We start from the raw sequence: 12598 nt of genomic DNA on the forward strand, positions 1-12598 counted from the left end.
GGTAGATTTAGACTAGATATAAGGAAGAAATTTTTTATGCTGAGGGTGGTGAAACACTGGAAGAGGTTGCCCAGAGAGGTGGTGGATGCCCCATCCCTGGAAACATTCAAGGTCAGGTTGGACGGGGCTCTGAGCAACCTGGTCTAGTTGAAGATGTCCCTGCCCATGGCAGGGGGGTTGGACTAGATGACCTTTAGAGGTCCCTTCCAACCCAAACTATTCTATGATTCTGTGATAAAAGCCATATACCTAGACAAAGAATTCTCCCAGGCAGAAAGCCGGAACTGTCAGCATTACCTGAGCAACTACCCAAGAAACTAAGGATTTGTGCATCTGTTCCATGGGGAGAACATGCACGCATGTACGTATTGCTTATAATGTGTTTTGGAGGAAGGGATGGTGTGTCATTCTCTTGATCTCATCAAGTTCTTGATCTACTGTGCGTGCAATGCACGGTGGGAGTTGTGTGGTGATGGAGCTATTGTGGAGAATGGTCTGTGCTTTAAAAAGAATGGCCTTTTTAACTGTCATCAAGGATGCTTGAGGGCTATGCCGTAAAAATGTGTATTTGTATATATAAAAGTTTAAAATGTTATTTTCCTGATATTTCCAGGAAATGGAGTATCCTCAATATTTATGGACTGTACACAGGTGTTTTTTTTAATTACTTCAAAGTTTTAAAAGTTTATTTGCTCAGACTTGCATAAATTAGTTTGAATATTGGAGTAGAAACTCTAGTAGCCCTCACATTCCTTCCAGGACAGAAGGCTCTTTTCTGTATTATTTATTTATCGAAATTTTTAAACAAATTTAGCTTAAATTAATGCCACTAACAGTTTTCCATTGGCCAGTTCCTTTCAGTGCATTCTAATCTCCAAAGCTGATGCTGAATACCAAATGTCAGAATCTCAAATAGCTTATTGTTACCACTGAGCAAATTTATTCTTACCGCTTTCAAAGAGCAATGAAAAACCTGCTCCTTGTTCTGTTTTAAAATGTGCTTATACTGTAACTACAGTGCAATTATACCCTCTCAAAAAAATTCATACAGATACATTTTCTACCTGGTCAATCATAAAAACCCTAAAAATGCATCATCCCTGAAAGAAAAGAAAAAACCCACAACTTTTTTACTTGGAAGAACACACACAGTCCAACCCAGAGATGGAGAGATACATCATTTTAAGCTGCAAGACCATTGAGAAGAAGCCATATTTCCTGAAAAGGAGCATCTGCTTTAAATTTCTCTAAAGTTTCAGTTAGACATATATTTCTGAACATAAAACTATAAATCCTCTGTACTCGAGAATTCCCTGTGCTGACAGCATGTAGATGATGGTTACCTAAGGAGGATTATTTGCAACCCCTGTCATTGAAAGTTGCAGGCATGACATTTTGTTCTTCTACCATTGCAGAGTCACGCATAGGGTGTTTAAATACCCTTTTGGAAATCTCCATAGATGCATATTGATCTCAGTTAAACGAACCTGGTCTCTTTTGGTTTGTGCAAGGAGGCTTGTAATTTAGCAGCGAGAAATCACCATCCTGCTCCAAAATCTAGCTGTCAGCTAGAAGCAGAAGGAAGGAAATGAACGTTTCCTGCCTGCACCTTCCACTTCCAGCCTTATCAACTCCAATGGGCTGTCCCAGTCCCTCAGTTTGCAGCCAGTGGACAGACTTTTCCACAGGACTTACAAACCATTCTCAGCACCAAAACAGCATGGCTACCACATATGACAATTATACCATGAAACAGCAGCTGGAGGGACCACACATACAGGGGAGCTTCAGAATGGGATCATCAAGCTGTGCTCCAGACCAGGTTTACCTCATCCCTGAATTTTTTTCTACGAGATTCAAGAGGTGCATGAGAGTTTGCCTATTCACACCCAACCTGGGTGGCTATTGGTGCGGTGCCATTCAGCGTCAGGTGAGGGGCAGGGCTGCACATCTAATAAAGGCAAAGAAATACTGGGAATTTAAAAAAAAAAAAAAGTTTGCACTCATCCAATTTTTAAAATCTTCGTCAGTAACTGGACCATGACACAGGCCCACTTTCATTCAACGCAAAATAACTTGCTAAAATGTGATACTATTTAACTGACATCTTTACACCAGCTTACCATTAATAACTTCAGAAATAAAACCCCTAAGTTAAATTGCTCTGCATTGGTTGGCACCTGCAGCAAATTAAAAAGCTTAGACTTTCAAAGCACTCTTTGTGTTTGCATAGGAAATGCCACAGAACAAACTTTCCATATTAACCGGCAGAGAGCCCAGATCGGGCTGTACATCTTTCACTCCATTTGGCTCCTCTTCTGTGTACATGCTTGCTTGCATGCCTGTTGGATTCAGCCCCCTGAAACCGTATCATTCTTATGGCTCCATGCCTGGAGTGAATCCAAAACCGGATCCGCTGAGCTGCTTACTCTGTTTAGTTAAAAATCATTAAAACAGAGCGTACTGTTTCAGCTGATTCCATTCAGGCAAGTCTTACAAGAAATACTGGTCATATTTTGCCTTCAACTCAAATACCTATTTTTCATGTCTGTTTGCAATGTCCAGATATATAAATAAAGGAAATTATGTTTTCTAGTTATATATAATTGTGAAATAATGACTTAATCAAGAATACTTTTCCTGAGAAGAGCCATACTATTGAAATTCCTCTTGGTCCTGTACAGTCTCTCAGCGACCCAAAAATCAAATGCCTTGGGAATATATAAGAACAGGGTGAGCCCGTATTGAGATTTTCCTTGTAAACGCTCCAATGATTTGTGGTATCTGAGGACTTTTGGAGTCAATAGCCAGTTGGGAACTTTTCTTTTATGAATTTGTTTCATTGCTCTTTGAACTTTTATAAATATTTCACAAATAACAGTGCTGTATGACAATGAGTTCTACAGTCCAACTATGCATAAAGAAATATCTGTTTTGGTTTGAAAGTGTTACTAGTTTCATCTGATGCTCATGTGTTCTCATGCTGTGAAAGACTGAATAGTTGTCCTCTATTCATCTTCTCAATTCCACTCATGATTTCATGCAAGTCTATCATATTCTCTCTCTTATCATTTCTTCTCTAGGCTGAAAAGACCGTTTACCTAACTGTTCTTTCTATGGAAGTGAGTCCACTTCTTTATCCAAACAGGAAAATCTGCAGCGTATCTAAACAAGCAAAACACCCCACATAAGCAATGTTTTGTTTTTTTTTTTTAAATCAGAGAGAGAGAATAAACTGGAAAGCATCGTGTGAGAAGTTATATTGCTACAACTGGAAGCTTTAGAAAGTAAACTAGATGTAAAATTAACATGTAAGCTTACTGAAAAGAAGGAAAATAAGAAGTATTACCACAGGTGTTTTGGATATAAGATGCAGGGAGGGAACTATTCCACTCCCCATGGCGGGAGCAGCATGTGGTTTGGGGCACTACACCTCAAGAAAGGTTTTGAGAGAGTCCACAATAGAAGAATGGTGAATAAGCAAACTGTATATGGATCTCCAGCAAACTGTATATGGATCTCTAAAGACATGTATTTGCAGCAAATCCAGATGCAAATGAAGATGTCAGTATACAGTGGCAATGGACCACTTACTGATGCTCACGTGTTAAGAGCAAGACTTTCTGAAGAAGCCTGAAGATGCAGGATCTGTGGCATTTGTCACCTGAGTCTCTCCTTGCTGACTGCCAAAAGCGAAGCACATGTGAGCAAGGAAAATGGAAGCTCATTTCCAGGGCTTAATATGATCATAGGAAAAAGAGAGTCTGCCCCAGAAATGCTAGAATGATTAAGAAAAAAATGATAAATTCAGTTTATAAAGTGAAAACAATTGTCAAATGTGAAGAAAACAATTAGGCTGCGGTGGCACTAGAAAATATTGGCAACGGAGAAATGAATTGTAAGAAATACGAAGCTGGGCAATCGTGCAGTGAAAATTCACTCCCAATTCTATAAAATGCAGAGCATCAAGTTAAAGGATAACAGCTTTGAGATTTAGCAAAAGACTTTGTAGCCTTGTTGAGATCTGGGCAATATCAAACAGAAACAACAATGGGAATGGCTGGTAGAATACAGATGTGCAATGCAAGCAGGGGAAGCACCAGCTTGATCGTTAGCTAAGATATGTTAATGATTAAAAGAAATGGGATCCAAAACTGAACAGTCATTAGGTCTGACAGGAAGAAAATGATTGGGAACATTCGTCATTACAAAGCCAGGGAAATGTGAATTTAAAAAGTGGTCCTTTAGAATTTGACCAAGAAGTCTGGATTCCCAAGACATGTTTGAACATAATTAATATCTGTGTAGTAAATGGGTGTTTTACAAATTTACAGAGCAGAGGGTTTGTTTGTTTCAAACCACGTGGCCACATGAAACAGAAAAGATATAGCCCAGTAGTTCCTAAATGCAATAAGCCATATGCCATAGTCAACCTTTAATATTTCTTGCAGCTGACTGCCACAGCCTCATGGATGGCAGATGATATGAGATACTTTCAGTGAAGGCAACAGGCGGAGAACAAGCTGTCCTGCCTCCAGAGGCAGCAGCGGTGCCACACCACGGTATTGTCACAGCAAAAGGGAGATAATGGCTTAGATGCATCAAGATACTAACGCTCAAAACAAGTTTCCATTTTACTTGCTACAGTTTTTGTGGGTCTGAAACAAAAACTGTCTCCTGTTCATCTGCTGACCATTTCTGGCAAACATCAGTAATAGGAAGAAAAGTCACAGCTGCAAAACGTGAGGAAGTGGATCTAACACACTTCGATGCAAGAAAAAACCCGCACTAACTTATGAAAGGGAAGGATGTAAAAACAAGCTCCCAGAGTTTCTTTTAGGTTTGTTCTGACACACTGCTAGATTTAGATTTTAAAAATTACTTGTGTCTCATTCACAGTCCTGTATGAGAAGTGAAAGCACCAGAGAATGCACCAGTATGAGAAGTAAAGCACCAGATCCCCAGAAACTGAGTTCAGCATTAAGAGTACCAGCGCCTGGGTACCATCTCTTTGTGGGAGCAGGTTCAGGCTGGCTTTCTACACTGGATTTTAAAAGCTAGGTAATGATAAATCTCAGCAGATCCAAAGGACAAGGAAAAGACTGCTTTTACAACAGCAGATGGCTTGAGCCAACACAAAATAACTCCAGGATACTACTGGAGGCTATTGGAGGTTAACAAAGCACATGCTAAAACCTTTGAACATGACCAAATCCATTTACAGAAAGCCTGATAAGATGAATGCTGCCGATCAATAAAAAGAAATGAGAGCTATTCCATAAAGAACTAATTTACCTTGCACACATAATCAGAAAGAGAGAATTCCTACAATAAGAAGCAGAACCAGTGCATATGCTGGCCAGCTGCCCAGACTGCTACAGAGTTTTGCACCATTACACAACATTTTTTGTGGGTTCATCAACGCTCCAAAGTCAGCAGAAATGCAAGGCGAGAAGGGGGAAAGACTTTGGTGGTCAGCAGAATGAGATCCAGCACCGTCAGTATTAAATGGCTTGCATTTCTATTCTGATTTCAAAACCCTTTTCACCATGCTATCAGTTGGGCTTGTAAGCATGGTGCCTCTTCCAAAGAAGATTTAAGTTTTCCAGGAATGTTCACTGTACCACCTCCAAAAAAATCCTGAAAAAGGTTAAAATCTGCAGAGCTTTTGATCTCCGTTTGGAATACAGCGAGTTCGGAGCCAGCACAGGGCACTGAATCCTGGCAACGCTTCTTTACTGAGGAGCACCTTGCCAGGCAACTGGAAACTGGAAATGCTGTGCTTCCACCGTGACATACAAGCCTGGGCAAAACCACAGTACTGCTGGTGGCATAGCGATGACTCTACCGGGAGCTGGCCACGGAATTGGTTTTAAGGAGTGGAGCGCTCTTCAGAAGAGATGACTGTCTCCTCTTGTTCCACCACTTGAAGAAATACAGATGTTCCCAGGGGGAGTGAGCTTGCAGAAAGGGACTTCAAAGTAGCCACAAGCTTCTGATAACTGGAGACCAAGTGTTTTCTGTGACTGCAAAATCACGCAGCGAGCAGTCTCCTTTTAGAATACTACAGCAGAAAAAAAGGATAGGGTATGGAATGCATAAAACCTTCGGACAGGAATGATATCCAAATAACTGGTCAGATCCTGGGACTCAACTCTAAGATCAACCTAAAAATGTGCAATGGGATTTTGGCATGACCTTGTCCTAAAACTCAGGGAACAGTTGCAGAAATCATGGCTAGGGAAATGGGGACAGTTATGTGCTGGGCAGCAGGTTTTGCAGATACAAGAGATGGCCCCCGGGCTTGTTATAAGGAGCTTTTCCATGGGGTTATGAAAAAAATCCATGTACATTTAGATTAATATATAACTTCTGTGTAAATATGTAAATAGTTGAAAGTGTCATTTACAATCTATTATGCATTTGCTTTCTGATTGAATGGGTTGCTCTGGATATCACCATCATCAGTAGAGTGGGAAAAGCTGAATCGGGGATGTTGTTACAGGCTGGGTTGCAGCTATATTAAAATGATAAAAATTAACTACTGTCCTTCAATTTTAAATAAAAAGGTAAGCATATTTTTGACATCAAGCAGCTGAAACAATGCTGCCCCTTAAAATACATGGAAGTAACCACACCAAAAAAGGCTCATGCAAAGTTCACACGAGCAAGAGCCTATAACTGGCTATTTATTTTGTGACTTTCAAGGGTGATTATTTTTGCTTTGATTTTCTTGAGTTACCATCGGCTTAGTGAAGATGGTTGTTAGCAACTGCAGTAACTGTACTTTTTATCATGTCTCTGAGTTTAGTGGAGGCGATAATTTCCACTGGAAGCTTTAAGGTGAGTTTGGAAACAGGAGAAGCCACTCCTGCAAAGTGAAAAGGTATTCAGAGAAAAGCTAATGTACTGAAGCCAAGATGAGATCCAACAGATAGGGAGGGCACAGCTCCCTGCAGAAGTCGGTGAGCTTTGTATCCAAAGGACACTCAAACATTCTGCAAGACAGGTCCAACTACCTCACATCTTTGTCCAGAGTCAGCAGTCATTTAAAATATAATTGTTTCTAGGCTGGAAAGTAGCATGCATTGAATCTACCTGACCCAGGGAAATTTAAGCTGAAAAAACGGCACAGAGAAATTGGAGCTGTCCTAGTGTGGTTTTGACTTCAAAGTTCATCCACAGTCAGCACAGCCAACACCGTTCAGGTGCTCTGTCTGCTGACAGCACCGTGCAGGAAGAAGGAACAATTTCATCCTGAATGTCAGATCTGTCTACTGTGCGTGATCTCTCACTCACCAGAAAAGATGGACTGCAGGTGGACTTTGGAGGTAAAAGAAATCAATGGTATTTTACTAGTCAGCTGCAGGGTAACGGCACCTACACAGCATTAAAAATTTATCAGCATTTTGACAGGACATGTCAGCATCCTCAGCAATAAACTGAAATGTGCTTCTGAAGGACAGCTCTTTCAAGGTCTAGATAGCCATAGAGCTGGGAATCTTACAGATGTACAAGAAGTAAAGCAAAAAATTAGTTAGAGCACTAATGGGACAGAGTTCTGGAAAAGAAGGGAAAGCAGGTCATGTAAAGCTCTTTACAAGCAAATACCCAAATGTGTTGTTTAGTTACTTATGCGCTGTTTGCTTTGGAGAGGTAAACATATCCACCTGTCATGAGAACCATTGAAAGGACAGAGAGAAAAAGAAGGAGGGAAAAAAGGTAATATGTGTAAAAGGATAATTAAATCAGCTTTGCAAAGAAGTCTCACTCTGCATGCCATTCCCTGCCACCAACACCACCTCATTTTTTCACTCAGTACCACATCTGTAGGTCCCAGGCATACAGATCAGGATATGCCAAAACCATAAGTTCAATTCAAATGAGTTCCACAAGATGCAGAAATTTCTGCAGGTTTGCTTGCAGCATCACTGCTGTACCTTTCAAGACCAAAACCTAGATCTTCTGCAGATTATCCGAATTATTTACAGGGCTTTTGGCCAGATGACTTACATGGTTGAGAAACTGTCCCAAGGCTATTGAAAAAGCAACTCACCTTTATCCACATTTAACACATTCTGGAGACCATTTTCCACACATTTTAAATATTTTTCCCGCTTACAATTTCTTACCTGAAGAGTTTTGACTTTTCCTAAAACGTTCTCCTGTGACATTGCTTGGATGGCCTGTTCACTTTCTGTTCTCCCATCAGGTATAAAAATACTGTCATGGGAAAAAGCTCGACTGCCCATAGAATAATGGGAGGACCTGGAAAAAACCAGTTAAAAAATAAATAAGCACAGCAATTAATTTATGAGAGTGACCCTTCATATCATAGCTGGCCTGTTGTAGAGATTTTCCCTCCCCCTTGCCTTCTACATAAAAGCTTTGAACATTCTCAGAAGAGAGGTATCCAAACATTTTCTGCTATCAAAAGTTTAACGGCGGTACACAATTCCTTCACGTACAGTTTTCCTCCTTGGAAGGACATAGAGAGGGATGTTTTTAATAGGCATGTTGAGAAGGTCAATCAATTTTCCTTAGAAGTCTCAAATCTAAATGTTACTTTTAGGATACAGGGTAGATGATGATGATGATGCATACATGACCACGCTGCATCCTTCAGAAAGCCTGCATTCGTGCTTAGTCCCAATGCTTGGGACCTGCTGTCATGCTTAGTCAAAGAAAAACAGCAGGTCCCAAGCAAAGGTAGCACTATAACACAAAAAGAGGTAATATACTCTAGTAACCTACTTCTAAAGAGCTACCTTGTTTGGCTGATTACTTAGCTGTTCCTATCACCACGAGTATGATCACACTGGCAATAAAATGTTATCATCAACCCCCCGAATTGATACGAAGCTTATTACACCATCCCGTGTGGGTTTGCTTAGTAACAAACAGAGAGAGATGCTCATGTGTTACTGTTAAAACTAGATACCAATGCCAAGGAGGAAAGTGCATCATGAATGACCTACTTATATGGCTGCTCTAAATCCATGGGCAAAGGGATTAAACAAAAAGTGGTTTAAGTTACTGGAGATTTTAAAGGCTCATCAAGAAAACTGAGAATTAAAAAAAAAACCAAAAACGTTTTGCAGGTTGTTACTTTGGGGTTTGGGGGCATTCTGGGGAAAATGTTTGAGTTTGAAAGTTATGTTTTGTCTCGCCTAGAATTTTTATGGTGAGTGAAAAGCCAGTAAAATACAAACATGACAAAAGCCACAGTAGAAGAAATTGAACTGAGAGGTCTCCTTTTAATAACCTATTGGCAACTCTATGGAACCCATTTAGATGGATCCCCAACAGATACTTTTTATACCAATCTAACTAACACAACCTTCTACATGTGATAAAAACATTATAAACAAATACTTCAGCAAAACCAAGGAAGATGACACTTCCAGAGAGGGGGATAAGCAAAACAACAAGAAAAATTAAAGCCTCATATATTTAAGAAAATCAGCATATTACCTTTTTCAGCCTTCTACAATGTGCTAATTGTTTATAAATTGCTCAAAATATTTCTATTCATACTTTGAAAAAAAAATGTTTGGAATGTATTTATTACATTTTTATCTCATTTTTTTCCCTGGGGTATGGAAATAATCTTTTTAAGTAAAAATTATAATCTTTTCTTACCAAGAAAGAATGTTATATGGAGTTACATTAACTTTTTATAATGGATTAAATGATAGGCTATTCTTGACTTTTCTAACAAAATTTCTTACAGGTAACCTGAATATAATAGCAAAAAAGCCACCCACAACCTCTTACTCTCTCTAGTTTATATTTAAAATACATTTGCACTCACAAAATAAATCATCCAAGCTTTTGGGGAGCACACACAGAGCTCCCTATATCATTTCATCCCCCATGAAAGCACAGACTAACTGAAAAACTATTTTTTACCCAAAATTAATATTTGAACAACATGCTTCAGTTGAAACAAACCAGCACACAACCAAGCAAAGAGCTGGTCAATATTTCATAGCATTTTTAGCCATCAAAGAGGGGAGACATTTAACTGATGCTATATTCTGTTTTAGATTTTTTTTTTAAATAAAAACCACAACTTGATTGCCTTTAGCTGCTAAAGGTAATACACCTTCTTTTAGAAACCTTTTATTAGATAAACCATAAAAGTATATTTTTAAACCCTCTTCTAAAAAGGTTTCTATACCAAATCGTCATGACTCAGCCTGTACACAGAGCTGTGGTAAAATTGCATGGCATTGGAATATATCTACCTTCCTTGGCCACCCATGAACCACAGTTTGAGAAATGCCGCTTAAACAGAGACAAATTCCTAGCAGGCCTGGCTTGCAAAATGAGTGGTTTGACATGAAGCTGAGTGAAAGTCGGCTTTTTTCATACAACCATGTAGGTCTGCTTGAACCGAAAGCTCCAGCACTGCATTCAACAAGGCGGGGGGGGGGGAAGTCTGTATTCACAGCCAGAACTGAGGGGAACATGCAAAACTTGACAAACCAACCCATGCCAACCCCTCCTGCATTTGCATGGTGCAGTATGTGAAACTGCTGCAGGTGCAGAAGGCAAGGCCAGTGGGAATTTATCGTTTACTATTTACCTTTGAGCTGAGAGATCTGCTGAGGATGCATAATCCAGGTCATATTGTGCTCCAGAGAGGATCCTCTCTCAAAGATTTTTCCAGCAATACTGTGGCTCAGATACTTATGGCTTTGTCTCACAGCTATTCACCATGCACGTGACACCATTTTCCCCTTTTACTGTCCAGTGGATTGGTGTTCTTATACTTAAAATTAGACAGCTCATGTTTATCCCTATTGTTTGTTACAACTAATTAGTAGGCGAGGGTTGCAACTCAGGCACCAAAGAGTTCAGTGACTTGTTTGCAAGTCGTTCTTGACCTTACTAATGAATCTGTTAATATATAAGTTGGGAACAGACAACCTGCAGCTTTTGAACTGAACAGGGTTTGCTAGCAGTTCAAACCCCAAAACTTCAGCTGACCAGAAGCAGGGATGCTCTGGCAGTAGGAACTGCCCCATAATCTGAGTCCCTGAAATGGAAGAAAAGAGCAACTGCTGGGGTCAGTGCTGGTGGACCACCCAGAACATGGCTGTGGATGAAGATCTTCCCCATTCTGCTACAGAGCTGAGGACACCTTTAGTGATCTACTCTCACCTCCTGCCTGTGAACTAATCCAACGAATCTCCTGACTGTTTAAGATACACAGGACACCGGCTTTTGGCTATGTGAGGATTTGGGTTTATGGCTAGTGTGATGAGACTTGTTAAAATGTCATTTAAAGCTTCCTTTGGGATACCGGGTCATGTGAAACAGCTTGGGAGCTTCATGTGACCTGCAATCATAAGAACATCACCACTAGAAGTCCAACCTTATCTCTGACAAGTGCCCGCAGGGCTACCGATGCCAGATTAGGACCATGCTAAGCATGTACAGCATCTCTCTCTGACGTTCTCCCATACACCAACTGCTTTCAATTTAGGCACTTCCTCATTACATGGCATCACACATTCGTGTTTCACAGAGCTGAGGCCAAACATATCTGAAAGCTTTTGTCCGTTTTAGTTTCCTTATTAACTTGCTGCCAAAACAAACATACTCCAAATTGTCAGAACACATGAAACATTCAAAAGAAATCCCGCAGTGAATTAACCCAAGATTCTGCTCTACTGTATCCCCTCAAAATGCTTTGCAGATATACTGGATATTTCAGAACTGGGTGACTGAGCAATTCTGCTAGCCACATGTCCAATAACTGGTAAAAATGTTTTAAGAATTTTGCTTAAATTCTAGGCTAAAGTACATTAGAAAAAACATATTCACACATTGTAGTAACCTAGTTTCTTTTACAGGCAAGTTTAAATAGCATTTAAGGTGTTTTCCAGGCTACTTGAACTTTCTGAAAGGTCTCTTATTTTACTCACTTGGAGCCCACAATCCTTTCAAATCTTCCCAGCTGTGAGTTTGACAGATTATATCACAAAGGTCCTTTTTCCACCCCTTTTTTCACTCTCCTCATGTTCTACTTTCAGAAAGACTGAATTTCTTTTAAGTCATAATACAGTATGAATAACTGAGTTTACTTCACTGCTACCACCATTCCCATCTCTGAAGTTTTTCTTAGAAGCCTTTATACAATAACATCCTCACAATCCACATCTACAGACTCTGCTTCAGAAAGCCCTCCCCTCAATTAAAAGGCATGTTGACATCAGGAATGGCTTTTGATAGATTCACGGTATGTCAGAGACCTGGGCTACAGTCATAGCCATGGTTGAAGGTATTACAGTTTCAAACTGCATTATCACTTCCAAGAGATGTGGGAAAACAGTGGTGTGCTGGTTTAGGCTGGGGTAGAGTTAATTTTCTTCATAGTAGCTCGTATGTGGCTGTGTTTTGGATTTGTGCTGAAAACAGTGTTGATAACCCAGGGATGTTTTCGCTATTGCTGAGCAGGGCTTACACAGAGTCAAGGCCTCTTCTGCTTCTCACCCCACCCCACCAGCAAGCAGGCTGGGGGTGCACAAGAAGCTGGGACACAGCTGGGACAGCTGACCCCAGCTGACCAAAGGGATATTCCACACCA

General features: G+C 40.2%; 1 protein-coding gene across 1 annotated transcript in view; it reads right to left on the reverse strand.

Annotated features, from left to right (window-relative positions):
• KIAA1211 (KIAA1211 ortholog) overlaps window positions 1-12598 on the reverse strand; it is a 43604-nt gene that overhangs the window by 18569 nt on the left and 12437 nt on the right. Inside the window, exon 2 of the mRNA XM_009335207.1 lies at window positions 8133-8268. Coding sequence (XP_009333482.1) covers window positions 8133-8252 — 120 coding nt within the window. The 5' untranslated portion in view covers window positions 8253-8268. The remainder of the gene's footprint in view (window positions 1-8132; window positions 8269-12598) is intronic.

Source organism: Pygoscelis adeliae, unplaced genomic scaffold (genome assembly GCF_000699105.1).
Source record: "Pygoscelis adeliae isolate BGI_AS28 unplaced genomic scaffold, ASM69910v1 Scaffold21, whole genome shotgun sequence".
Classification (NCBI taxonomy): domain Eukaryota; kingdom Metazoa; phylum Chordata; class Aves; order Sphenisciformes; family Spheniscidae; genus Pygoscelis; species Pygoscelis adeliae.